This window comes from Gadus morhua, chromosome 23 (genome assembly GCF_902167405.1).
Source record: "Gadus morhua chromosome 23, gadMor3.0, whole genome shotgun sequence".
Lineage (NCBI taxonomy): Eukaryota > Metazoa > Chordata > Actinopteri > Gadiformes > Gadidae > Gadus > Gadus morhua.
The window spans coordinates 24,519,470-24,544,469 of record NC_044070.1 but is presented as its reverse complement, the minus strand read 5'-3'; the positions used below and the strand labels follow the sequence as shown (position 1 = coordinate 24,544,469).

At 51.9% G+C, this 25,000-nt stretch overlaps 1 protein-coding gene across 2 annotated transcripts in view; it reads right to left on the bottom strand.

The window, feature by feature from the left end:
* Positions 1-23,593, bottom strand: part of LOC115536891 (double-stranded RNA-binding protein Staufen homolog 2) — a 47,848-nt gene extending 24,255 nt beyond the window's left edge. For both annotated transcript variants that reach the window (XM_030348352.1, XM_030348353.1), the window contains exons 1-6: positions 23,434-23,593; positions 17,458-17,565; positions 8,945-9,157; positions 8,468-8,605; positions 3,084-3,215; positions 935-992 (exon numbers count right to left, since the gene is read on the bottom strand). In XM_030348352.1, coding sequence (XP_030204212.1) covers positions 935-992; positions 3,084-3,215; positions 8,468-8,605; positions 8,945-9,157; positions 17,458-17,565; positions 23,434-23,487 — 703 coding nt within the window. In that variant the 5' untranslated portion in view covers positions 23,488-23,593. The remainder of the gene's footprint in view (positions 1-934; positions 993-3,083; positions 3,216-8,467; positions 8,606-8,944; positions 9,158-17,457; positions 17,566-23,433) is intronic.
* Positions 23,594-25,000: the final 1,407 nt, after the last annotated feature.

Below are 25,000 nucleotides of genomic sequence, written 5' to 3'. Positions count from 1 at the left end.
CTCACAGTGGGACGCCTCCTTTACTGCTAGAGGAGCAACAGGGGAGCTTTAGGCGGAACTAGTGCTATGTGGATAACCATTGTTCTGGAAGGATCTTCTCCCCCAACCGATCTGAAGGCTTCATCAGACCTTTTTTTCATGTATTCATATAAAGACCAGCATATGAAGCCTAATCCTGGATTGTTGGGGCGTCTAGTAATAGAGCTTTTCATATCACGGAGAAGGCAGATAACCCTTTCTCCACCATCTCCGTGTTCCCATCCCTTGATCTGACTTAAGCTGCTCCTGAGAGATCCATCTCTTCCTGTCTCCTCTCTTCGCTTCAAACCCAAACAAGGGGATCTACCTCCAACAAAGACCTTTGTACATGCGCGCACGCATAAGCGTAACACCGAGTTAGAGAAAATACGCTTAATCGCTTGAAATCGACAAGCATCTAAGGGACCATTGGAAGATGTTTGCCCTAAGGAACAGCTGGCTGCTCTGCTAAAGCTGTGGAGGAGCGTGAGTGAAGGGACGCCCGTCGTGGCGTCAGCTGACGAGCCCTGATGAGTGCGTGTGTGCGCACAGTAGGCCCGTTTGTGTGTGAAGCCTACTTGAGAGGCTACGTTAAGCAGCATGGACTCCCCTCCCGCCGCCCCTCTCACCCTCGTGTGCTTGGCCCCATAAGCCTGCGTGAATGGGACCCCCCCACAGATTCATGGGACCCCCCACCACCACTACCCCCCCCCACCCCACCACGGGAACGAGGGTTCGATTGAGCTGACAGTCAGTCGCCATTGACCAGTCACCGAGATTAAACGCTAGGCCTTCTCCGCCACTAAAGCCACCTGCATGAGGGAGGGAGGGGGGAGGGGGGAGGGAGGGAGGGAGGGAAAGCTCTGAGGGCAGGAGGAGGGGCAGCGATGGGCGAGTGAGACGTGGGGATACTCACTGTTACTTGTCACTTCGGTAAAAGGCGCCTTTTGTCCGTTCCAGCCTTTGTCGTCCATCTGTAGTGATGTGGATATATGAGAGAGAGAGAGAGAGAGAGAGAGAGGCAGAGAGAGAGAGGCAGAGAGAGAGAGAGAGAGAGAGAGAGAGAGAGGCAGAGAGAGAGAGAGAGACGCAGAGAGAGAGAGAGAGAGAGAGAGAGAGACGCAGAGAGAGAGAGAGAGAGAGAGACAGAGAGAGAGAGAGAGAGAGAGAGAGAGAGAGAGAGAGAAATGGAGATAGAGGGACAGAGAGAAGTAGAACTTTATACAAACTGCTTCTTCATGCAGTCAGACAAGGCCCTTCCCACTGTATTAAAGACTCAAATGGTCAGCCTGGGGGGGTAGCTGCTCCCCGGCCACGATGGGGATCAGCGCTGTTAGAGGGGTCACCTCCGTCGGTGTTTACCATCAACCAGCCGCGGCGATAGAGGTGTTTACAGACCCTAACCCCCTCCCCAGCCCCCCTCTCCACCCCCACCTCTCAGTGGGACTGCAGTCAGGAAAGAGCCCCTTAAACCGCCCGGACAGACACAGTGGGGGTGGGGAGCCGAGGGGGGTGCTGGGGGGGTAGAGGGGGGGGTGTTTGGCGGTTATGGTGGGGGGAACTTTAACTTGGCTAATGCCGCTTGATGGTTCTATCAGGCCGAAGGGTGTCTGGGCCGGAACTTGGCCCAGAGGGGGACAGAGAGGGGGAGGGAGAGGGAGAGAGAGAGAGGGAGAGGGAGAGAAAGAGAGGGGGAGGGAGAGGGAGAGAGAGAGAGAGAGAGAGAGAGAGAGAGAGAGAGAGTGGGGGAGAGAGGGAGAGGGAGAGGGAAGGGAGAGGGAGAGAGAGAGAGAGAGAGAGAGAGAGAGAGAGAGAGGGAGAGTGGGGGAGAGAGGGAGAGGGAGAGGGAGAGGGAGAGAGAGAGAGAGAGAGAGAGAGTGGGGGAGAGAGGTAGTTTGGACCCACTTATAGAGCCATCCCAATAGCTGTCAGGACCCCAGCGTCAGCCTGACAGCGTTGCGCCGGCTGGTCCCCCGGGGGCTGAATCCCGGGGCGCGCTGGCCACGGCCGCGCCGCGGTGGGACGGCTGTTGCTTGGTTACGGAGAACGCACAATTCATTCAGCGCGACACACACAAAAAACCAGAAGGGCCGATATGACCCGGGTTCAACTGCAGCGCGGCTCTGAATGAGTCCGCCCGACCACGGCCGAGTGGCCCTCCGTCCAACAGTTCGGAAAAATTAACTTTTTTTGGTGCACGTCCAAACTCGTGTGGTAAATGTGCATTAATATTCCAGCTGAGCTCCCCGTGCGATTGGCCGTATCTCAGCTGAGCTTCAGGGCTGTCTGCTGTCGACACGCTGCTGAGTGCTGCAGTGTGCTGCTGGCTAATAAGCCGGGGAGACGGCAATACTCTATACACCGCTGCACTGTTACATAACTGGCACAACACCACTCCCTCTCTCCCCCCTCTCCCCCCCCTCCCTCCTTACAGCCCGGTCTAGGCTCCCCCGGGCCCATAGCAGCGTCACGGTGAATGGCTGATGGTATATAACGAGTCCACCTTATGGAACCAAAAGGGCAGCGATCGCCCCCACGCCTGGAGCGCCAGGTCAAGACTTTGGGGGGGGGGGGGGGAAGGGTGGATACGACGGACGTGGGGGGGGGGGGGGGGACGCAAACCGGAAGGACCGGAAGGTCAACGCCACATCGGCGATAAGATTCAGATTGTGGTGAATCAGAAATTGTCTGAATCTTAATTTTTTTGGTGCTTCTGTGAATTCTGTAACTTATACTTGTGTAAAGTCACCACAAAATGTCGTGCCCATTTTCTTGTAAACTGTATTTTGTGAGCAGAGGGGCGTGGCTGTGAGCAGAGGGGCGTGGCTGTGAGCAGAGAGGCGTGGCTGTGACCAGAGGGGCGTGGCTGTGACCAGAGGGGCGTGGCTGTGACCAGAGGGGCGTGGCTGTGACCAGAGGGGCGTGGCTGTGAGCAGAGGGGCGTGGCTGTGACCAGAGGGGCGTGGCTGTGACCAGAGGGGCGTGGCTGTGACCAGAGGGGCGTGGCTGTGCTCAGGGGGCGTGGCTGTGACCAGAGAGGCGTGGCTGTGCCCAGGGGGTGATACCTCGGCGGGGTCGTCGGGGGGGAGCACTGAGGCCTTGTAGCCCTGCTGCAGCAGCATGGCCTCCGCTGCGTTGCGCTTGGCCACCTTCTTGTTGGGTCCCGTTCCCGTGGCAACCTCGCCGTTCACCTTCACCTAAACACGCACGCACAGACGCACAAACACACACGCCGCACGCACGCACACGTACATACACACACAGAAGAGAAGGTGGGATTAAGTAAATTCTCGTTTACCAAACGAAACACACGGGGAATCGTCCCTTCTGTCCCCACGGGGGGCGGGAGCAGAGCGTTGTGCCGGTCGTAAACTAAACAGAGCCATCCTTCCTCTACTGCCAGCATGTGATCCTCTGTCCGCCATCAGCCCCGCGCTAAGACCCTGGGGCTTAGCGTTCTGCTCGCGGGACGCGGCCTCGCACGCACGACCAATCACACGCCGTCGCACACAACCTTAAATCTGTCAGGGCAGAATGTAAGCATATCGTTACCGCGCAGTATTAGCCGTCATTATGCTCTGCAAACAGGCGGATACACTGTCCGACACAGCGGTGGGGGGGGGCAGCGGGGGGGGCTGGTGAATACCCCCCCAGGGCTCGGCCCACAATCACTCAAGTGGTCCGGCATGGCCGCTAAGTGGTCCTTGGACAGCCTCAAGCGGACCACAAGACAGACTGCGTCAATAAATTACCAAAATAAACACACATCCCCCCCCCCTCCCTTTTGATTATTAAATACAAATCTCATCAGTCCTCCTTAAGAGCCGTTTGACACGGGACAGAGACAGAGGAGGGGGCCGGGGGACAAAGGACGGGAAAGGGAGACTTGTTTGGATCCTGCTGCCTCCCAATGTCTTAGAGCCCCACACACACACACACAGTGAAAGAAAGAACACACAAACACAAGCATGGCCTAGTGGCGCCCTGAAAGAGGCATGTAGAAACAGCTTTGAGACTGAATTAGTCGCCGGTGCTAAGAGCAGCTTTGTCCCTCTCACAAAGAGAGAGAGAGAGAGAGAGAGAGAGAGAGAGAGAGAGAGAGAGAGAGAGAGAGAGAGAGAGAGAGAGAGACCGAGAGAGAGAGAGAGACAGAGAGAGAGAGAGAGAGAGAGAGAGAGAGAGAGAGGAGAGAGAGAGAGAGAGAGAGAGAGAGAGAGAGAGAGAGAGACAGAGAGGGAGGGGGGGACAGAGAGAGAGAGAGAGAGAGAGAGAGAGAGAGAGAGAGAGAGAGATGCTAGAGAGAGAGAGAGAGGGAAAGATGCTAGAGAGAGAGAGAGATGGTAGAGAGAGGGAGATGGAAGAGAGAGAGAGAGAGAGAGAGAGAGAGAGAGAGAGAGAGAGAGAGAGAGAGAGAGAGAGAGAGAGAGAGAGAGAGAGAGAGAGAGAGAGAGAGAGAGATGGTAGAGAATGAGAGAGAGATGTAGAGAGAGAGATGGTAGAGGGAGAGAGATTGTAGAGAGAGAAATGGTAGGTAGAGAGAGAGAGAGAGAGAGAGGGAGATGGTAGAGAGAGAGAGTGGGGGAGAGAGAGAGAGAGAGAGAGAGAGAGAGAGAGAGAGAGAGAGAGAGAGAGAGAGAGAGAGAGAGAGAGAGAGAGAGAGAGAGATGGTAGAGAGAGAGAGAGAGAGAGATGGTAGAGAATGAGAGAGAGATGTAGGGAGAGAGATGGTAGAGAGAGAAATGGTAGATAGAGAGAGAGGGAGATGGTAGAGAGAGAGAGTGGGGGAGAGAGAGAGAGAGAGAGAGAGAGAGAGAGAGAGAGAGAGAGAGAGAGAGAGAGAGAGAGAGCGAGACACACACACATACACACAGATAGAGAGAGACAGAATGAAGGGGTTGAAGACTTTTAAAAGGAGTGTGGTTAAGTATATAGAGGCTGTGGCAGTATGCTTAAACCTCCCATAGTGCAGATGAAGGAACTTGAGGCATTCCATACTTAATGCAGCCTCATGTCATTCTTCTGTCCTTTAAATCCAAATTGCTCCCCACTATACACTAATCAAACCAGGCTTAAACACTTAAAACAGAAAGGTTATTTGAATCTACCTACCCAATTCAGCTCCCCAGCAACTTGTAAATGACTAGAAATATGTCATCAGGACATAATGCCCTGCATATTAGTTGTATCTGTAATTAATTAGTGTGTATAATAGTATACCAAGTCAAATTCATCCTCATCTTTCACTGTACACAAAGGCACTGCACATTTGATAAGCTGACTACAAGCTAAATCTATTCAAACCCAAACTACTTCAAAAAGGTTACATGGTGAGATGTTAAATGGCAAATGGATTGGATTTTATACAACGAGTAGCAAGTGGCTACTCAAAGCACTTCACTATACTGCCTCATATTCACCCATTCATGCACACTTTCACCCACCGACGGCGGTGTCAGCCACGCAGGGCGACAGCCAGCTGGTCAGGAGCAGTCAGGGTGGCTTAGGGACTCCTCGACACTCAGCTAGGAGGAGCCAGGGATCGAACCGGCGGCCTCCGGCTACACGCTCTACCTCCTGAGCCACGAGCAACAACATCAGCATGCAGGCGATGGTTTGACCCTGCCCGTTTGCCGTAGCCCGTCCAGCGGTACACACTGGTCTATTTTACCATCTATAAAACCCTGAGGGGAGGTTTAACTGCATCGAGACGGCTTGGCGCTCCGCAGGGGAACGCCAATAAAGATGGACGCTTGGCTTCTCTTCTCTTCTTTGCTGCCTTTTTCATTACTTTTAACGTAAGATTGACTTCATTAAACCCACACAGGAAATGATAGAAAGGACGGGAGCATATATAATGGACATGTACATAACATATATGATGAAATGAGGCAGAAGAAGACGGGGCAGGAGGGGTGGGGGGTAGGGGAGTACCCAGAGGGTTAAGTAACCGCTAGGAAGCACAGCCAATATCTAGGGACGAACTGGGCCAACTACATGTGTCAATCAATCAATTAGCTGACAGATTGACACATTAGGGGAAGGGGTTCAGGCGCTGAACGCACCCCCTCTCCCCTTCCATTGATAGTTGCCCCGCCGCATGTTGTGGGGCTGGAGCGTGGTGTCGCGTGGTGTTCGACTCCCAGCCAAAAGGTACCGGGTTCGATGCCCCTGACGCTCCTTACTGACATGTGCCGTCTCAGAGTCTGATACAAGCGTGTGCCCAAACACACACCCGTGCTGATAGTGCACCACGGGACACATGAGCTGGAGAAAGAGGCAGAGAGGGCGCTCATGGGTTTTTGTTTAATTTCCAGTCAAGTTAAAGGTGCGGTAGGCAAGATGTAAAAGCTTTTATTTTAGTTATTCGATAGAAACACACTAACTCTTTATGAGTCAAGGAAACTCACAGTGATCATATATCTGTTTCGAGTTTACTGCGCCTGCCTCTGCATGAGACCATTTCGATTCTGGAAACGCTGGTTTACGACCAATCAGGAAATCTCTGGAATTGGTTGGGGAATCCCTAATCCATTTCTTCCTCCACAAGGAAATCCCACACACGGCCCTTATGTGAGAGGAAGGGTTAATGAGAGCTGGAAGGACGGAGAGACACTGCAGTGTTGATGTTACCAACAAACAGGATGCCATTGGCGCTAACCAAAGCCAGACGTATGAGGTGCAGTTGTTTGCATCTTCCGGTCTCCGCTCCAACATTATTCATCTAATACCGAAGACCAAGACTTCCTTCCACCTGGTGCCTGATATTCCATGGTACCCTAGCACTTCTCTTGTGTTAGTATTCTACACATCCATTGGGTCTGAAGGTCTGTTTTGTTTGGCCTTTGTGTTACGAGTACTTACTCTCAGAGTATCCCGGGTTGCCAGATGTGGAACAAATCAGAACACAAACACCGTGGTGTGGTGCGGCCATGGTAGCAAGCAGACCAACCGGGTCCGCTGAGGTGTACCAGAAAGCTAGCTCTGAACCCTGGGACACGAGCAGAACGCCCTCGTTTACTATCCAGTGGGTTCCTGTCTCAATCCAAATGGTCTGGGACTGACAAGGACGTTTCACCACATGTCAAATCCCATTCCTTATCCCTAACAAAACAGATTGTATGGACGGTGTGTCGCCATGACTGGCGCAGGACCCTATAGCGTCCCGCATCGGGTCCTCTCTCCCTGTAGTGGTATAGTGTGACAGGATACGTATGGCCCTATCACCTCACACCATCTCACCGCTCCTCGCCATGGTAACAAGATGCCCACTGATGTCAGAGAGCAGCAGGTGCTTCCCCACGCTGATCCTTCCTGATTTCCATTATTTTTATCTGATCATTACTATCTCCCCTTGCCTCCCTCCCCAAAGATCATCTTCAGTGAGTCACACACGCTCCCCCATGGTTGTAAGGGGACGGAGGCGATCGGCAGGGCTCGTGATCTTTCCAGTGATTCCTTCAGACCGAGATCAGTTCCATATTTGAGGCCTGACTCATCAAGAGGATCAAATGGTCCCTGTACATCTCTTCTATTCATCGTCCTGTTTCCACTCCCTCAGGGGTTGAACCTGCTACGCTTCCACCCCCAGTCTTTGGATTCAATCAATAGCAGCACAATGACTTCAAATGTTATAATATGTACAATCGAATGCACACTTATTTATGAAATCATGCATTAGAGTGAACACTTAAGAGACAGGGTTGGACTATTTAATATCTAACCTAACAAAACATTTACTTCATGGTTCTGGTTTCACCTTCACTAAACGTAATGCGTCATGTTGTAATCCGGGCATAATTTATTAAGTTCCTTATGTTGTGCATTATTCACAAAAAATGAATAAATAATTCTTTAGTATGACCAACACAACATTAGAAGCTGTCAACATAAAAACGGCTCTTTCCTTTAGGCCAGGCCGATGTGTTGAGATTAATTAATATTATAAACTTCTTTATTAAACTATTGAATTGTAAAATAAAAATAAAAGTAAATGAATCGTACTGATTTCCAGTCAGTAACGGTAACAAATCACAAATTATTTTATTAATATTTTCTGCATGATTTTTTGTTTTTCTGCAGCCTTTGCGATTTGCATACCGTGTTCTATTAACGGCATAGCCTAGCCTAGCTTAACGTAGCCTAGCCTAGCGTAGCCTAACGTAGCCTAGCATAGCGTAGCCTAGCATAGCCTAGCGTAGCCTAGCCTAGCCTAGCGTAGCCTAGCCTAGCGTAGCCTAGCGTAGCCTAGCCTAGCGTAGCGTAGCCTAGCCTAGCGTAGCCTAGCGTAGCGTAGCGTAGCCTAGCGTAGCGTAGCCTAGCGTAGCGTAGCCTAATGAGTCTAGCGTAGCCTAGCATAGCCTAGCCTAGCGTAGCCTAGCGTAGCCTAGCGTAGCCTAGCCTAGCGTAGCGTAGCCTAGCGTAGCCTAGCGTAGCGTGGCGTGGGGCGTACCTGCATGATGAACTCCCTGCGGCGCGGCATGCCCCTCTCCGACAGCAGCAGGTACTGCGGCTCCTTCTCCTTCTTGGCCTGCTGGATCTGGGCCAGGCGGCTGATGGGGTTCATGCCCTGGCCGTAGTCAGGGCCCGTCTGGAGGGGTGGAGGAGGGAGGGGGGGTAGTGAGGCGCTGCTTGTTGCCCCGTGGTTTCGGCGGGGCCCGAGCCCCCGGCCTTACGGCTGCTGCTCGTATTCCCCGTACCGGTTAGGGTCCTTGGTGCACATTCATACTTTACACTGTTTACAATCTCTTACCACCCTTATGCAATAAATAATGTTCTCTAATCCGGACGTGACACCCAAACGTCCGGCTTTAATATAGCATAGAATACTTTATTGAATATACAATATCTAGATGTTAATATATAAAGAATATTAAAAGTATCAACAAACCAGAGGTCAGGATTTAAAGAATCCAGGGGTCTGGCGTACCTTGATGATGGTCTTGGGCCGTTTCTTGTAGTGGGTCTTGGGTTTCTCCACGGCGGGGATGAAGGGCAGCTTCTTCAGGTCCTGGAGGATGGACAGGGCGGCGCGCTTCTTGGAGAGCTTCTTGCTGTTGCCCTCGCCCTCGGCCGAGAACTCGCCCACGCTCACCCGCGTCTGGAAGCTCTTCATGTGGGGAGGCCCGCTCTCCTTCAGGACCTGTGGGGGGGGCGAGAGAGGACCCACGGTGAGACACTTTGAGAGGAATACGTGAGTGAGGTGAGCCCGGGCGGGAGCAGAGTGGGGGGGGGCTGGTGGGTTCTGCGTTGTTGTACAAGATGGACGGCTCTTCAACCACAGAGCCACTCTCCTCTCCTGGTTCCTGCAAGGAGAAGATAAAGAGTAGACGCCATGTTCTGTGACCTAGATCTTCCTTCTCCTAACCCGCCTGTGGTGCATTGTGGGAAGGTGCGCGGTAGAGGCACAGACCGGCGACAGGCCTGCGTTAATGGAGCTTACGCGATGAGCTTCTGAGAGCATGAGAGGCCGTGGTTTAGGCCGACGTTAGAACAGCTCGGGGCGTTTGAGGCACGAAGCGAAGTGGAGTCAAGTGGCTTATTGCTTTTAGAAAACGGTAACCACAGACTGCTAGTCAGACTTCAAAGAAACACAGCAACATGAACTATGATAGAACCATTTATGGAAAATAATGAATTGCCTTTCCGTCAAGCAATAAAGCTCCTCAAGAGGGTGAAATGGTTGCCTAGCAACACAGGATAGCATACTTTGAGGTTGGCGGCGCATTAACCATGAAAATGAATCTCATGCGCTCGCCGGTGTGTGTTTATACACGTGTGAGGATTCAACCACAACTCCGGGCCAATCAGAATCAAGGACCGGAACCAACTGCTTTATAACAAGGGTTTGAGTCTGCGAGTCCAAAAGCTGTGGCAAAGACGCGCTCGTGTGTGCGTACGTACGTGCGTGTGTGCGTGAGCGTGTGTGTGAGTGTGTGCGTGCGTGCGTGCGTGTGTAAGTGCGGATGTGTCCTGGAGAAGGGGGCAGAGACCGGTCTGCGCGCGGCTCTGTTGCGGGGGCTTTATGTGGGCCAGGTTGTGCGCGGCCGCTGTGTGTCCACTTAGTGAGCAGCAGCGCCGGCAGGTGGTCCGCAACATCTGGTGGTCCGGCACATCTCCGTGGTCACACGGGGGTGGCCCAGAGACATGTGTTCACACGGGGAGAAACAAACACATGTGCGACCAGCGCACAAAGACTGGCTCGTAAACACAGGTCAACGAAGCGGACGCATAAAGGAACCACACAGAACGCCAGCACTGACGACCGCCTCTGGTTCCCCCTCCCCCCCCCCCCCCCGGTCACCTGGGAGACCCAAAGCAAACACCGGCTGGACTTGAATCATGCTTCTGCAATCACATCCACTTCCTGTTAGCGCCCAGACCACTCTGTGTTTGTGTGTGTGGGCGAGCGTGTGTGTGTGCATAAATATGTGTACCTGTGTGCACGTGTGTGTGTGGGTGAGCGAGTGTGTGTGTGTGTATGTGTGGGGTTGAGCGAGTGTGTGTGTATATGTGTGTACCTGTGTGTGTGTGTTTATGTGTACGTGTGTGTACATGTGTGTGTGTGTGTGCGCAAGGGTGTGCATGCGAGTGTGTGCGTATAGACATGTGTGTGTGTGTGTGTGTGTGTGCGTATGGGTGCCAAAAGGTGTCCATGCAAGTGTGTGCGTGTGTGTGTGTGTGTGTGTGTGTGTGTGTGTGTGTGTGTGCGCATAGACGTGTGTGTGTGTACAGATGTGTGTGTGTGTGTGTGTGTGTGTGTGTGTGTGTGTGTGTGTGTGTGTGTGTGTGTGTGTGCGCATAGACGTGTGTGTGTGTACAGATGTGTGTGTGTGTGTGTGTGTGTGTGTGTGTGTGTGTGTGTGTGTGTGTGTGCGTGCGTGCGTGCGTGCGTGCGCATAGACGTGTGTGTGTGTACAGATGTGTGTGTGTGTGTGTGTGTGTGTGTGTGTGTGTGTGTGTGTGTGTGTGTGTGTGTGTGTGTGTGTGTGTGTGTGTGTGTGTGTGTGTGTGTGTGTGTGTGTGTGTGTGTGTGTGTGTGTGTGTGTGTGTGTGTGTGTGTGTGTGTGTGTGTGTGTGCGTGCGTGCGTGCGTGCGTGCGTGCGTGCGCATAGACGTGTGTGTGTGTGTACAGATGTGTGTGTGTGTGTGTGTGTGGGGTTGCAGGTGTCTCCTCTCCAGTGGTGTTAAGGGAGCCACCCTGGAGGTGGTGGGGGTGGGCTGAGGTTTCAGTTGTTAGGGGTCCGACCCAGAGTGCGGATCAGATGGTGGGAGTCACCGATCACATCACTAAGAGTCTCTCAGGATGTGCCCCCCCCTCCCCACCCCCCCCCCAGTCTCTCCAGTCATTCTCGCGGTCTACACGATAAATGCATTCTTTTCATAATGCTTGCTCCCTCGGCGCTACGGCTAATTTCACTGCGTATGAATCAAGCGAGCATAGGCATAAACTGCCTCAATCTGTCACATTGTTGTGGCGGCTGTTTGACTACAATGAGCCCCAGGCCCTTTCTCACTCCACAATCAGAGCACCGTGTTCGCAGGCATTGTGCACGTGTACGCACGTGCACAGGCCTCGTCTCGGCCACACACACATGAACAGAAGAACAAACACGCACACACCCAAGCCCTTTCCGCTGCAAGGATAATCTCACAGGCAGGATTGACATCCCAAAATACTTCCCTCTGTTAGATAAACGCTGGTTCTAGATTGTTGTCGTTATGAGGCCTTTATTCTCGTTGCCAAAGTGATTGTTAGGATTGTAACGAGCATGGCTCATTAAAAAAAAACGTCAAAAATGTGTTTGCCTAAAGAAGTGGTAGTTAATAGTTCCACGGCCATTAGTAGGCAGCAGCTCATTAGTCATGGCTCGGTGTCAGTGTGGACCAATCAGGGGCGTCGTACCATCCTCTCGTAGCAGAGCGGGCCTCGGAGCAGGGAGAGCAACAGCCCCGTGAGCGAGCGCTGCGGACCCCGAGAGCCGCTCTGCTCTCGCTCATCACTCCGCTCAGGAAATGCAACATGGCAGCTCCTTGCTTTTAAACCGTTCTGTGGGATTTGACGCAAGCCCCTTCTGTGTTCCGACCCGCAGTTCCCGTACGCTGCGTCGGGTTCGATGATCTCAGGGGGCCGAGAGAGCGATGTGGGGGGGGGGGGGGGGCGCTGATTAGCAGTCAGCATGTGGATGTGGTTGGCGTGAGCGGCGTGCTAACATTAGCATGCCTCTTGCAGCGGCGTTGTAGCGTGAGACCCCAGGGTCAAAGGCCCAACCTCGTACAGCTGCAGCCCGCGCTGGGAGCCGGAGGTAGGGCTGCTAGACACGGGACTAATCACGATTAGTTTGGTCAATATTGATATCTCGATTATTCAAAGGATTATTTTGAGTTCGTCAACATGATGCAATTATTCATAATTTTTCTCCAAAAAAAATACACTTTGTAAATGAGAACTAGAAAATAATGTCCAGATATGTATCCACCTATTCTTCAATTTGTGGAGAGAGAGAAAGAGAGAGAGAGAGAGAGAGAGAGAGAGAGAGAGAGAGAGAGAGAGAGAGAGAGAGAGAGAGAGAGAGAGAGAGGAAGGAAGAGAGAGGGAGGGAGGGAGGGAGGGAGAGTAATGGAATGAGGGAGAGAGGAAGGGAGAGAGAGAGCGAGAGAGGGAGGGAGGGGAAGGGAGATAGAGAGGGAGGGAGAGTGAGGGAGGGAGGGAGGTAAGGTAGAGAGAGAGGGAGAGAGAGGGAGAGTGAGGGAATGAGGGAGGGAGGAAGGGAGAGAGAGAGAGAGAGGGAGGGAAAGGGAGAGAGAGGGAGAGGAAGAGTGAGGGAGGGAGGGAGGGAGGTAAGGTAGAGAGAGAGAGAGAGAGAGAGGGAGAGAATGAGGGAGAGAGAGAGAGAGGGAGAGTGAGGGAGGGAGGGAGGGAGGTAAGGTAGAGAGACGGTGAGTGAAGGAGAGTGAAGGAGGGAGGGAGAGGGAGGAAGGGTTGGAGGGAAGGAAATGGAGAGAGGGATAGCGGGAGGGAGAGAGGGATAGCGGGAAGGGGTGAGGGAGGGAGGGAGGGAGGGAGGGAGGGTGAGAGGGATAGCGGGAAGGGGTGAGGGAGGGAGGGAGTGAGGGAGGGAGGGAGGGAGGGAGGGAGGGAGGGAGGGTCGGTACACCAGCACGCAGCCAGCTGACATGCCTCTGTGTTTGCCATGCGAGACGCGGGGCAGGAAATGAGCGTCCGACAAGTGAAAAGATCCACACGGGCCGATAGGAAATAAGTTCCATCCGGCGCCGGCCGCAGCGATAAGACGCCAGAACACAATCCTACGCCACAGGTGTGACACGACTAAGGCCGGCTCGATGGTTGCGATACGGGGAGAGAGGGGGCAGATGGGAGCGAGACAATGAGGGGGAGAGGGGGGAGAGAGGGGAGCGAGTGTTTGTGCATGTCACACACTCCTCTGGCCCGGGACCGCCGCAGACCAGCGGCGGTCCGTCTCGGCAGACGACACGGGATCCGGGACACGGAGATGGGGTTACACACACGCACACACACACAGACACACACAATGATCAGACGCACACACACTCACACACACACAACGATCAGACGCACACACACAGACACACACAATGATCAGACACACACACACACACACACACACACGCACATACACAATGATCACACACACACACACACACGGATGTGGAGCCACACACGAACACCACCCATCTATAACAAACGAGGACCGGGTTTGTCTGCAGGAAATGTTTGTCTTGATGTCTTTTGGGTTCCTGACCATCTCCATCCCTCCTCCTCCTTCTGTTCCCCCCGCCCCTCCCTGGAGCCGGGGCGGCCTCCCCCCGCCCCCCGCCCGCTCCCAGGGCGACAGCGGTACCCTGAAGGAGCCAGGGAGGAAACCCTGGTCCTCTCTCTCCCTGGGGTAGGAGGGGGGGGGGCCTGGGGAAACCTGTGCCACGTTGTTGTCCACGATGGGTGGCTCTCGGCCCAGGGAGCTACCCTCTCCTCCTGTGGGGGGGGGAGGGGCCGGCATGTCCCGGGACGGCAGAGACACTGCTCTTCTTTGATGCTGACATCTGTTTGATATCCCCCCCCACCCTGAGGTGCCAGGAGCCAGCCGCCGTGCGCTGGGGGGTGACGGGACGGGACGGGGAAGGGGACACTGCGCCCAGTGACTCATGTAACTTCATCAGGGTTCAGATGAAGCACAAATAAAAGATAGCTTACAGTGTTGGGAAGGTGGTCGCATGGGAAACAGAAGGGGGTCCGTGTGCGTGTGCGTGTGAGCTGACGTGGCCCACATGGGGGGGGGGGGGGGTGTCGGGTTCACCCTGGGCCCCGGCTGCGGGCTGCATGAGAGGCAGTAACTGAGGATCTATGGGAACACGGAGCTGAGGGTCCGAGGTGGGGGAGGTGGAGCTGGAGGGGGAGGGAGGGAGGGAGGGAGGGGAGGGGAGAGGAGAGGAGAGGAGAGGAGAGGAGAGGAGAGGAGAGGAGAGGAGAGGAAGAGAGAGAGAGAGAGAGATAGAGAGCGAGGGATAATGGTGTTGTGGAGGTTCCCCTTGCGTTCCTCTGTCAGAGTCCCAACCACCCCCCCCCCCCCCCCCCAACTCAAGGGAGAGAGTGACACAACTCAAGGGAGAGAGTGACACAACTCAAGGGAGAGAGTGATACGACTCAAAGGAGCGATTGATACAACTCAAGGGAGAGAGCAATAGAGACAGAGAGAGTGAGAGAGCGAGTGCGAGAGGATCGTCCAGAAGGAATGCGGTTTGTGTGTTCGGCTTAAGAAAACACAGAGCAGAACACGCTCTTAATTTGAAAATTAAAAAAAACACAGTCGCTGAGGCCCCCAGAGACACGGCAGCTAATTAATCACTCCAATGTGGAGCGTGCTGGCTGCAGCTGGCTTATTGCTTGTGGTTTCGTGGGGAGGATGAGCAGATAGGCATTAGGCACAGTTGTGGTTGAGATGGGGGGGAGAGGTGGGAGAGGTGGGAGGGACAGAGAGGGGGGAGCTTTCATGATAACTATCCAGAACTGACTTAACGCAGAGACAGCGGGAAGACATCCTGTTGCTTTTACTCTGCTCTCTGCCTTTCACTAATCCAAAGTATCACATGGAACCTCGCACACACACACACACACACACACACACACACACATCCCAACCCTCTCTTAGAACAGACCCTCTCCCCCGTTCTCTCTTACTTACACCATTTCCCTCTCTCCTTCACCCTGATGGAAGGGGGGAGGGAGGGGAGGGCTGGTGGTGGAGGAAGGGGGGGGCACCAGAGTAAACTGAGCCTCCCTTTGTTTTTGGCACATCACGAGTAGAGGGGAAGAGGGCGTAGCCGGAGAGAGAGAGAGAGAGAGGGAGAGAGAGAGAGAGAGAGAGAGAGAGAGAGAGAGAGAGAGAGAGAGGGAGAGGGAGAGGGAGAGAGAGAGAGAGAGAGAGAGAGAGAGAGAGAGAGAGAGAGAGGGAGGGAGAGAGAGAGAGAGAGAGAGGGAGAGAGAGAGAGACAGAGACAGAGACAGAGACAGAGAGAGAGAGAGAGAGAAAGAGAGTTAGAGAGAGAGTTAGAGAGACAGAGAGAGAGAGAGAGAGAGAGAGAGAGAGAGCAACGAGTGCAGGCCCAGCGGGTCATCCAAGGATACACTCTAATATCTTGCGGTAAGGTAACGGCCCTAAATTCAATTCCCCAGGAATTAGGGGATTGGATTTCTTCAAAATCGATCGACTGGTGTCTGAAGAGAGTCCCAGCAGAAAGGTTCTAGGTTGGAACCTCATGTCCACATGTGGGCTGGGGAGAGTGAGACACCTACCCCCCCGCCCTCCCCCCTTCCAGTCTTCTGGAAATACTCAAGTAGTTCAACAACAACAAAAATATATGTATACATATGTTCAGAATCCAAATATATATAAATAGATATGTATGTAGCAGCCGAGATAAATACGTACAAGTATCTGGTTGTCAGGTGACTTAATGCGAGCATTTAAGTACCTTTTAGCTCCTTGAAGGGACGGAGGTTCAGTGCTAGTTTAGGGCTGGTGCTTGGTTGTACCCGTTGGTAAGAGGTGTTCCCATAGCGGCCTGTGTCTGGGTGTCAAGGTAACAGGGAGTCAAGCGTGGACAATGTGCGAGTGGAGCCCTTATTAGGCCATCTTCTCCCTCATCACGTCACATCATTGTAACATTATGGTCAAATAAAGTAATAAACAAAGTGTCTTATCGACTCCCGGACACAATGAGTAACAACCAGAAAGTCCTGGTGTACAGGGGATCTTTCTTTGGAATACGTAGCCTGAGTTGCTTTTTGACATCCATGATTAAACCCAGGGTAGGCCCGTACTTAAGGGGTGTTTTAACTGACTCACTTGCCCACGCATTATCGACCATCGCAATGGAATCCATTCCCTGTAACCGACGGGGAACAGGGAACTTACAAGAACGAGCTCTGGGAAGGGATAAGGATGACGGATCGACACAATATTATTCCAGGTTTGAGATGAGTTTTATAAAAATGACGGTAAGAAGACATCAAGCGAGGAAAGCAATGCCGAGAAACTGCTCACAAGAGGCCTTCCTGTTTACAACATCCTGATAAGAAGGTTGAGCCCCCTCTGGGCTCGTGTACCCAAGGCTTTTCTTCAGAGCGCCTGCCCTTCAATAGTTTCCGAAGCAGAGAAAGATTATCTGGAAGCCTCGAGTCAGGCTCAGCGCCCGGGGTTCAGAGTTTCAGGAAATCTCAGAAAAGCGCTTTTTTTTCGTTGCTGTTACCCAATAAAAAACGATCCTTTGGCTTTCACTGATCAAACTGTGACGCTTGTGTCTGCATGCGTTGCTTATCCCTCGTGGACGTCTAACTCAAGTCTAACAGGAAGTAAGCGCTACGAGCTAAGGCGCTAACATGACGCGAGAGATGCGGCCCTCTTTTTCCAGTGCGTAAACACTTCCTGCCAGCGCACTCTAGTCAGAAAGACGATGTGGACATTGGCCCTGAATCATCACCCCCCCCCCCCCCCCCCCCCCCCCCACTGAGGGTTCAAGTGCTGTTAGGGTGTGATAATATTCTGACATCGCAAATTGTCATAACCCTGACTAGAAAAGGTGACTACGCATAAAAAATAAAAAGGTCAAGTCAGAGTCCCAGAGACAGGCGTGTCTATTTGAAGCGTGTATTTTAAACAGGGTGGTTTACGGACTGGTAACTGTGACGTAAGCAGCGTGATGTCATCGTCGCGTGGGTTCTTGCGGCAAGCGGCCTCTGGCGAAGCCGTGACCTCTGGCGACGCCGTGACCTCTGGCGACGCCGGGACCTCTGGCGACGCCGTGACCTCTGACGACGCCGTGACCTCTGGCGACGCCGTGACCTCTGGCGACACCGTGAGCTCTGACGACGCAGTGACCTCTGCATGCTTTTTGTGGACTCACCTCAAAGTTGACTGACAGGTTCCTCTTGAGCGCGATCTCGTAGACGAGGCTGATCTCCGATTTGCTGGCGTCCGTTCCTTCCTCCTGCTCCTCCTTCTCCTCTGGGGTCTGAAACACAAGTTGATGACGAGCACGCCGGGGTTAGACTCAGCACTTAACACCAACGGATTTGTCATGTCGGATCACAAGGGGAGGACGGATCTGTTGTCTGTTCACATTTCCCAGCTGGCTACTTGTTTGCAGATTGTAAAATAACGTGGAAATCACAGGATTTCTGGGAAATAAATAAGAACTTCTGTTGTAAAGTGGAGACGAGTCATTGGGCAACGAGCTCCGAAAGTGTGAGAAGTGTGTACGGCACACATTTTATTCATTTCCCCTCAGTCACAGAGAAAAATGTGACACGCAAAATGTGTAGACACACAATTGGCAACAATTAATATGATCTCGCACAAAGAAGAGGACTCCGGGCAAAACACAGACACGCACGCATCAAGTAAAGCACATTCGCCTCGGACACACAATCAGACACACACAAACACACACGCACCCACGCACACACACCAGGATCTGGGCCAGGCCAATGAAACGAGGAGGCTGTCTGCTCTTTGGCAGCGGTCCTCTTCTGATACGGGATCGCAACCCAGAACCCCGGGCGTGGAGGGTGTTCCCTTTGTATGCACCGAGTATTCGTACGCTTACAGACACACACGCACTCACACACACACACACACACACACACGCACGCACTCACTCACGCACAAAAACAAACACACACACGCTTTCAAAGACTTAACTATTTTTCCCTAGTCTCAGTGCAATCCCCTTACGTGACCATTAACCAAGTATTGACCAAGTATTGACCATGTTAGTCGCAAGTCTCATTGGTCGGGTTAGGCACAAACACACTCCTCTTGGTTTCTGGTGAATTGATTATTGACTATTGGTGAGCGAGGTGAGGCGATGGCCTGGTCCCTCTCTACATGCGCCTCACAGCAGAGGACATGTCTCCAGGGAACGCGTGTGAAGCCCAGCGGAGAAGTACGCGTCTTCTTCGTATCGGGGCAGGGCCTGGAGTCCATTCATCAAAGAGGGATCAACCTCCTCATTATCTTTCTCCTGTCCCAGCTCTTTGTGTGAGCGAGGTAACAGGACGTTTGTGGTCTCTCTCCATCCCTTTCTCCTCTCCTCAGGGGTGGGGGGGGGTCTCATTGTGGAGATCTGATACGTTGTATGATTCACGCCGGAGAAGACGTGTTGCCTTCCCCAGGAGCCCGGCCCTCCTCCCTGGCCATCGGCCCTCCAGTCGATTGCGCTGCACGCTCGCATGCTATGTGCAAAAAAAAAAAGTGCATGCTGCAGCATTCATATCAGTTCATCGAGGGGGGGGGCGTGTGTGTGTGTGGGGGTGTGTGGGGGTGTCTCTCTATACTCTGTGCTTGTGTAATGGTCACAGTGAGGGATGCACTGATGCTTTGGGTTAAATATAGGCAAGAATTGTTCAGCTTTCCACACACTCCTTTTAAACGGGGGCAGCCGGGTCTAGAAGCCAACTGCTGCCCCACATGCCCTATATTCAAATGTATATTTTATTATATCATAGAAGATAAAAATCATTTTCGAATAATATAATAACTGTATAATTTTATATTCATTTGAACACTTTCATTGGCGTACCAAATCGTTTCATAAATAGAACATAAGGAGATAAATTAACTATTTAATTAACTAACTTGACCCGGCAATAGACATCGTGAACCCCACTACTGATTGTGCGGGGGCTGTAGCATTAAAGTCTGCAGGCCTAATGTGTCTGATCAAGACAGCGGTAGCTTATGGTGAAAATGATCATAAAAAATAGAACGTCTTCAAACAATGATTAGAAAGACGTTAAAATTCTCCCTGCAGAATGTTGAATCAATAATTAGCATTTCCAAAAGAGCTCACGAATGTCCTTCAGTTGGACACCTCAGGCCCATGGAAGGGGACTGTGCATCAGCCGACACTCTTTAGTCATTCTTGATTGATATAAGGAGTTTAGCACTTAAGTTAATAAGTGGATGAATGCATCAGTGTGATGGAATAAAGTGGGCAAAAATACACCATTCAAAATATGAAACCATCTAAACCACTAGCATACAACGGAGTCTGTACACTTTCACATAGATCAATATGTCAGACCGATGTCACAACTTCTAACCCAGAAGGGACCTGTACTGGAGCAACACAGTGACTCTTTGGGAAACCCGCCCATGAAAGGAGAAAGGTGGAACAGTGTGGACATACGAGGGCTGTGGCCTCGTCACGTTCCCCCGGAAACGGCTCTCGCTCAGCAACACCGAGGTCGAGGGGAGCAGAGGTAGTTTATGTTCAATAGTTTAAACCATCACTGGTTCGGTGAATAATGACAAGTGTACAACTACTGTGCAACTACAACTATTTTCTCCAGTGAGATGTAGGCTGGTTCAAGTTACTTTGACCAGAGTCAGGGCACTTTAAAGAGGATGAACGTTAAAGGCAGGACAAGCATTACTGTTCTCAGAGACAACCTGTCACCGTGTGTGTGTGCTTGTGCGGGTATGTGCAAAAAAGTACCAAAAAAACGTACAGCCGTGTTATATGTGTGTGTGCATGGACTAGTCAAAAACGTGTCAAGATGTATGTGCATCCATGTTTCCTTTGCGAGTGGTGTGCTTCACACATCAGACCGGCCTTCTCTGGCTCAATGAAGGCCGGACAAAGCATGCGGTCGGTGCGTTGAGGTGCATTGTGCGCTAGGACACTGATGCATTCTGTAGGTGTAATTAGGAGTCATGAAAGAAAAAGGTCTGTAACCATGACAGTATAATGGGGCATAATTTGGTCTACTGGCTGCTGAATGGATGTATCGAATGCACGAGACCCCAGGGAAAAGACGACAATAAACTTTGTGGTCAAACTAACGTCACTGAAACCGCAGCGACTGCAGCACAGCTCGTGTTGTGTAGATCTTTATGGTCGTGCTGTGTAGATCTTTCTGCTCGTGTTGTCTAGATCTTTCTGCTCGTGTTGTGTAATCTTTCTGCTCGTGTTGTCTAGATCTTTCTGCTCGTGTTGTCTAGATCTTTCTGCTCGTGTTGTGTAGATCTTTCTGCTCGTGTTGTGTAGATCTTTCTGCTCGTGTTGTGTAGATCTTTCTGCTCGTGTTGTGTAATCTTTCTGCTCGTGTTGTGTAATCTTTCTGCTCGTGTTGTGTAATCTTTCTGCTCGTGTAGTGGAGATCTTTCCTCTTGTGTTGTGTAGATCTTTCTGCTCGTGTTGTGTAATCTTTCCTCTCGTGTTGTGCAGATCTTTCTGCTTGTGTTGCGCCGGGTAACCTCAACACAGCGTTGATGAATACTCTTTTCTGATTGGTCAACGATCTGATATCTCTGTGAAACAGGCCGCTGCTAGGAATAACAGACAGACGCCATGAATGCCAATTCCTAACCCATAAGATCATATTTTGAGCAGATGCAATAGATCATTTAATAATCAATAAAATGATTTGTTGGTTCTTATATTCTGAGTGAAATTATGATTTATTTAGTATGAAGCCATGTCATCTGCAGGATGATTTACAGCGAGTCATAATTAAGATGTTAACCCCTAAAGGATGGTACAAGCCGCGCTTCGCTTCACGTTTGGCTCCTGCTTCCCCCTGTCTGTTTATTTCAGATAATAACTGGCTCAATGTACACTATCCCTTACCTGTATCCTAGCATGGTGGAATACTTGATTCTGATTGGTCTATAATATTCCGAGGGGGTGCATTATTTATCAATAAGGGGACACATTTGAGCTCATCAAACCAATTCACTACAAATAGAACATTAACCACTCCGCTCAAATACAACCAGCAACCAGATGTTCCCCTAACAAAGCAATACCAATACTCCTAGCACCCAGAGGTATATGTTCAATTCAGCGCAATAAGTCGATAAAACAACAGGCAGCCCCACACAAAGACGGTTGGGGGGTTTGTTCCCCACTGCTGCCCATCCTCCCACACATCGTGTAGGGGGGGGGTCACTATGCACCTGCGGCCGAAACATGAATAAGAGCTATTTTATGGGCTTTTATTGTGTGCTTTCTTACAGCACTAGCAGGTTAGGTCAGAGACAGACAGACCCACAGACACACAGACAGAAACAGCGAGAGAGCGACAGTGACAGAGAGAGAGAGAGACAGGGAGAGAGAGAGAGACAGCGAGAGAAAGAGACAGCGAGAGAGAGAAAAAGACAGCGAAAGAGACGGACAGACAGACAGACAGACAGACAGACAGACAGACAGACAGACAGACAGACAGACAGAGAGCGAGAGAGGCTCTCCTGGGACTCTCTACATAACAATAAGTCGACATGTATGCCCATAGGGACTCGAAACAATATCATCGTCCTCTGGGCGTTGACAGAGACACACACACACACGCACGCACAGGTACGCACACACACGCACACATACAAACGCATATGCAGTGGTAGACACAATGAGGCTCAATTTGTAAAGCAAGCGCTAACAAAGGGTTCATTTATATGGGCACTGACGCCACAAGGCAATAGACGGGGAGAGAGAGAGAGAGAGAGAGAGAGAGAGAGAGAGAGAGAGAGAGAGAGAGAGAGAGAGAGAGACAGAGAGAGAGAGAGAGAGAGAGAGAGAGAGAGAGAGAGGGGGGATGTGGGTGAATTTGATTCTGTTGAAACGATAACACCGGGTCTAAGAGAGAGAGAACACAAAGAGGTAGGGGAGAGACGGCCTGCAGGTACTTTGGGATCAGTCCGGGGTGTGTGTGTGTGTGTGTGTGTGTGTGTGTGTGTGTGTGTGTGTGTGTGTGTGTGTGTGTGTGTGTGTGTGTGTGTGTGTGTGTGTGTGTGTGTGTTTATGTGTGTCGAATTATCCATCGTAATAACTGGAAAAAAAAAAGGAATAAAATAATAGACAATCGCAAATTAATATTGACGTTTCATCCAAAGGAGAAGAGTTTTCTGTCAGAGAGAGAGAGAGAGAGAGAGAGAGAGAGAGACAGAGACAGAGACAGAGACAGAGACAGAGAGAGAGAGAGAGAGAGAGACAGAGACAGAGACAGAGACAGAGAGAGAGAGAGAGAGAGAGAGAGAGACAGAGAGAGAGAGAGAGAGAGAGAGAGAGAGAGAGAGAGAGAGAGAGAGAGAGAGAGAGAGAGAGAGAGACAGAGAGAGAGAGAGAGAGAGAGAGAGAGAGAGAGAGAGAGAGAGAGAGAGAGAGAGAGAGGGTGGTGGAGGAGGAGGTCATCGGAGGTGAAACAGTATGGGGGTGGGAATGAGTTGGGAGACGTGGCAGGGACAGGAGGAGGATGGATGTGGCCGCATTACCTCGGAGGGATGATTGGAGTGACCTTCTCCAGGCAGAAGAATGAGGCGGAGGGAGGTTGGGCTGGAGGCTGATTGGTGGAGGCGGGGGTGGGGGTAGGGAGGTGTGGGGATGTCATGATGAAGGTTTAATTGTGTCGATTTACGCCGTTTCGCTGCGGTCTACGCTTCCTCTTCAAGAGGAACGCCAGCTGATGTTCAGTGATCCATGCGGCGGCGGCGGCGGCGGCTGCCCTGACGCGCTCCTGACAGCCCGCTCCGGTGTGCGTGGCGAAACATGTCAGCGTTGTTTGCTCAGCATTTCATCACAGGGCTTCACGAGCCTCGGACCTCAAGCGAGAGGCAAGATAATACGCCCAAACCGCCGGGGAAACTCTGAGGAGGGGATGGAGTCCTCCTTCAAGGGACTGTTGGAGCTCAACTGGGGCAGATATTGTTAAATATGTGATAAAATATGTGATAAAATTGAGTGTGTGTGTGGCTGAGTATGCAAGCAGTGTCAGTGGGTTTGCAAGCCTGTGTGCGTGTGTGTGTGTGCGTGTGTTTCTGCGCGCGTCTGTTTGTGTATATGAGCTTATGCGTGTGTGTGCGTGCGTGCGCGCGTGCGTACCTGGGGGGGTCTCTCGGGGATGGGCTCGTTGCGGAGGGCCTGCAGGGCCTTCATGGCGGCGTTGTGGCGGGCGGCTTGGCGCGTGCGTCCCTCGCCAACGAACTCATTGGCCCCCACCGACAGCTGCACGTAGAAGACCTTGGGGATGGGGTAGTGGTACCTGGGGAGGGAGGGCCTCGGTTAGAGGGCCTCAGGGGTTGGACTCTAAAGACATGCATTCTCTGCGCATTCAAGAATAAACATAAAATATAATAAACTAAGTAACAGGGAGAGAGAGAGAGAGAGAGAGAGAGAGAGAGAGAGAGAGAGAGAGAGAGAGACAGAGAGAGAGAGAGACAGAGAGAGAGAGACAGAGAGAGAGAGAGAGAGAGAGAGAGAGAGAGAGAGAGAGAGAGAGAGAGAGAGAGAGACAGAGAGAGAGAGAGAGAGAGAGAGAGAGAGAGAGAGAGAGAGAGAGAGAGAGAGAGAGAGAGAGAGAGAGAGAGAGAGAGACAGAGAGAGAGAGAGAGAGAGAGACACAGAGAGAGAGAGAGAGAGAGAGAGAGTGAGAAATGTAGCGGAGTTTAAGACGGAGTGAGAGAAGGTCAGAGGCAAAACCACTAAAAACAACAGAAGGATTATCAAAATGCTTTCAACACAGTTTGACACTGGAGGCCATCATGGTGACTCCCAATGCTGCATGTTGAGATTAAAGAACGAGACCAGGGGCTCTATCTGGAGCATTTCTAGTCGGCGAGTCAGAAGGTCCTGAGTGAGAGCACATTGAGGACGTGTTCCATCAAAATCTAAATTCTTAAACACAGCAGAAGAGGAAACAAAAACTAAAAATCAACAACACACAGAGCTTCAACAGCCCGGGCGGTCGGGTTGTTACTGCTCACGCAGGTCCCGAATTAAACCGCTCCATCAAGGTCAATTAAATCACAAAGGAGCTTTAGCCCACCGCTAGATGGATGGCACCCGGCTGGGCCCACCGCGCTGGGGGGGGGGGGACAAAGCTCTGGGGGGCCATCCATCCTCTCCTCTTTCTCCTCAGCCTTCACATCCATCCTCTCCTCTTTCTCCTGAGCCTTCACATCCATCCTCTCCTCTTTCTCCTGAGCCTTCACATCCATCCTCTCCTCTTTCTCCTGAGCCTTCACATCCATCCTCTCCTCTTTCTCCTCAGCCTTCACATCCATCCTCCCGTCTCTCTCCGGGATCCCGACCTAACGGGGGTAGCCTGTCACCCGGCAGATTTAGGGGTCTGTGTGGGGGCCGCTTGGGAGACTCCCCCCTGGGTTTGAGGAGGGATGGGGGGGGGGGGAGTCTGAGAACCTCTTCCTCTGTGAGGAATGAACGTGACAGCGAGGGAGTTAGAGAGAGAGAGAGAGGGGGAGGGGGAGTTAGAGAGAGAGGGAGAGGGGGAGTTAGAGGGAAAGGGGGAATAAGAGAGAGAGGGAGAGAGTTAGAGAGAGAGGGAGGGGGGGAGAGCGATCTTGCGATATGGAAACAAAACGGGGAAAAAAAAGCCAATCAAAACACGTTTCCCCCCCTCTTCGGCCCCTTTCGTATTCGGCCAACATTA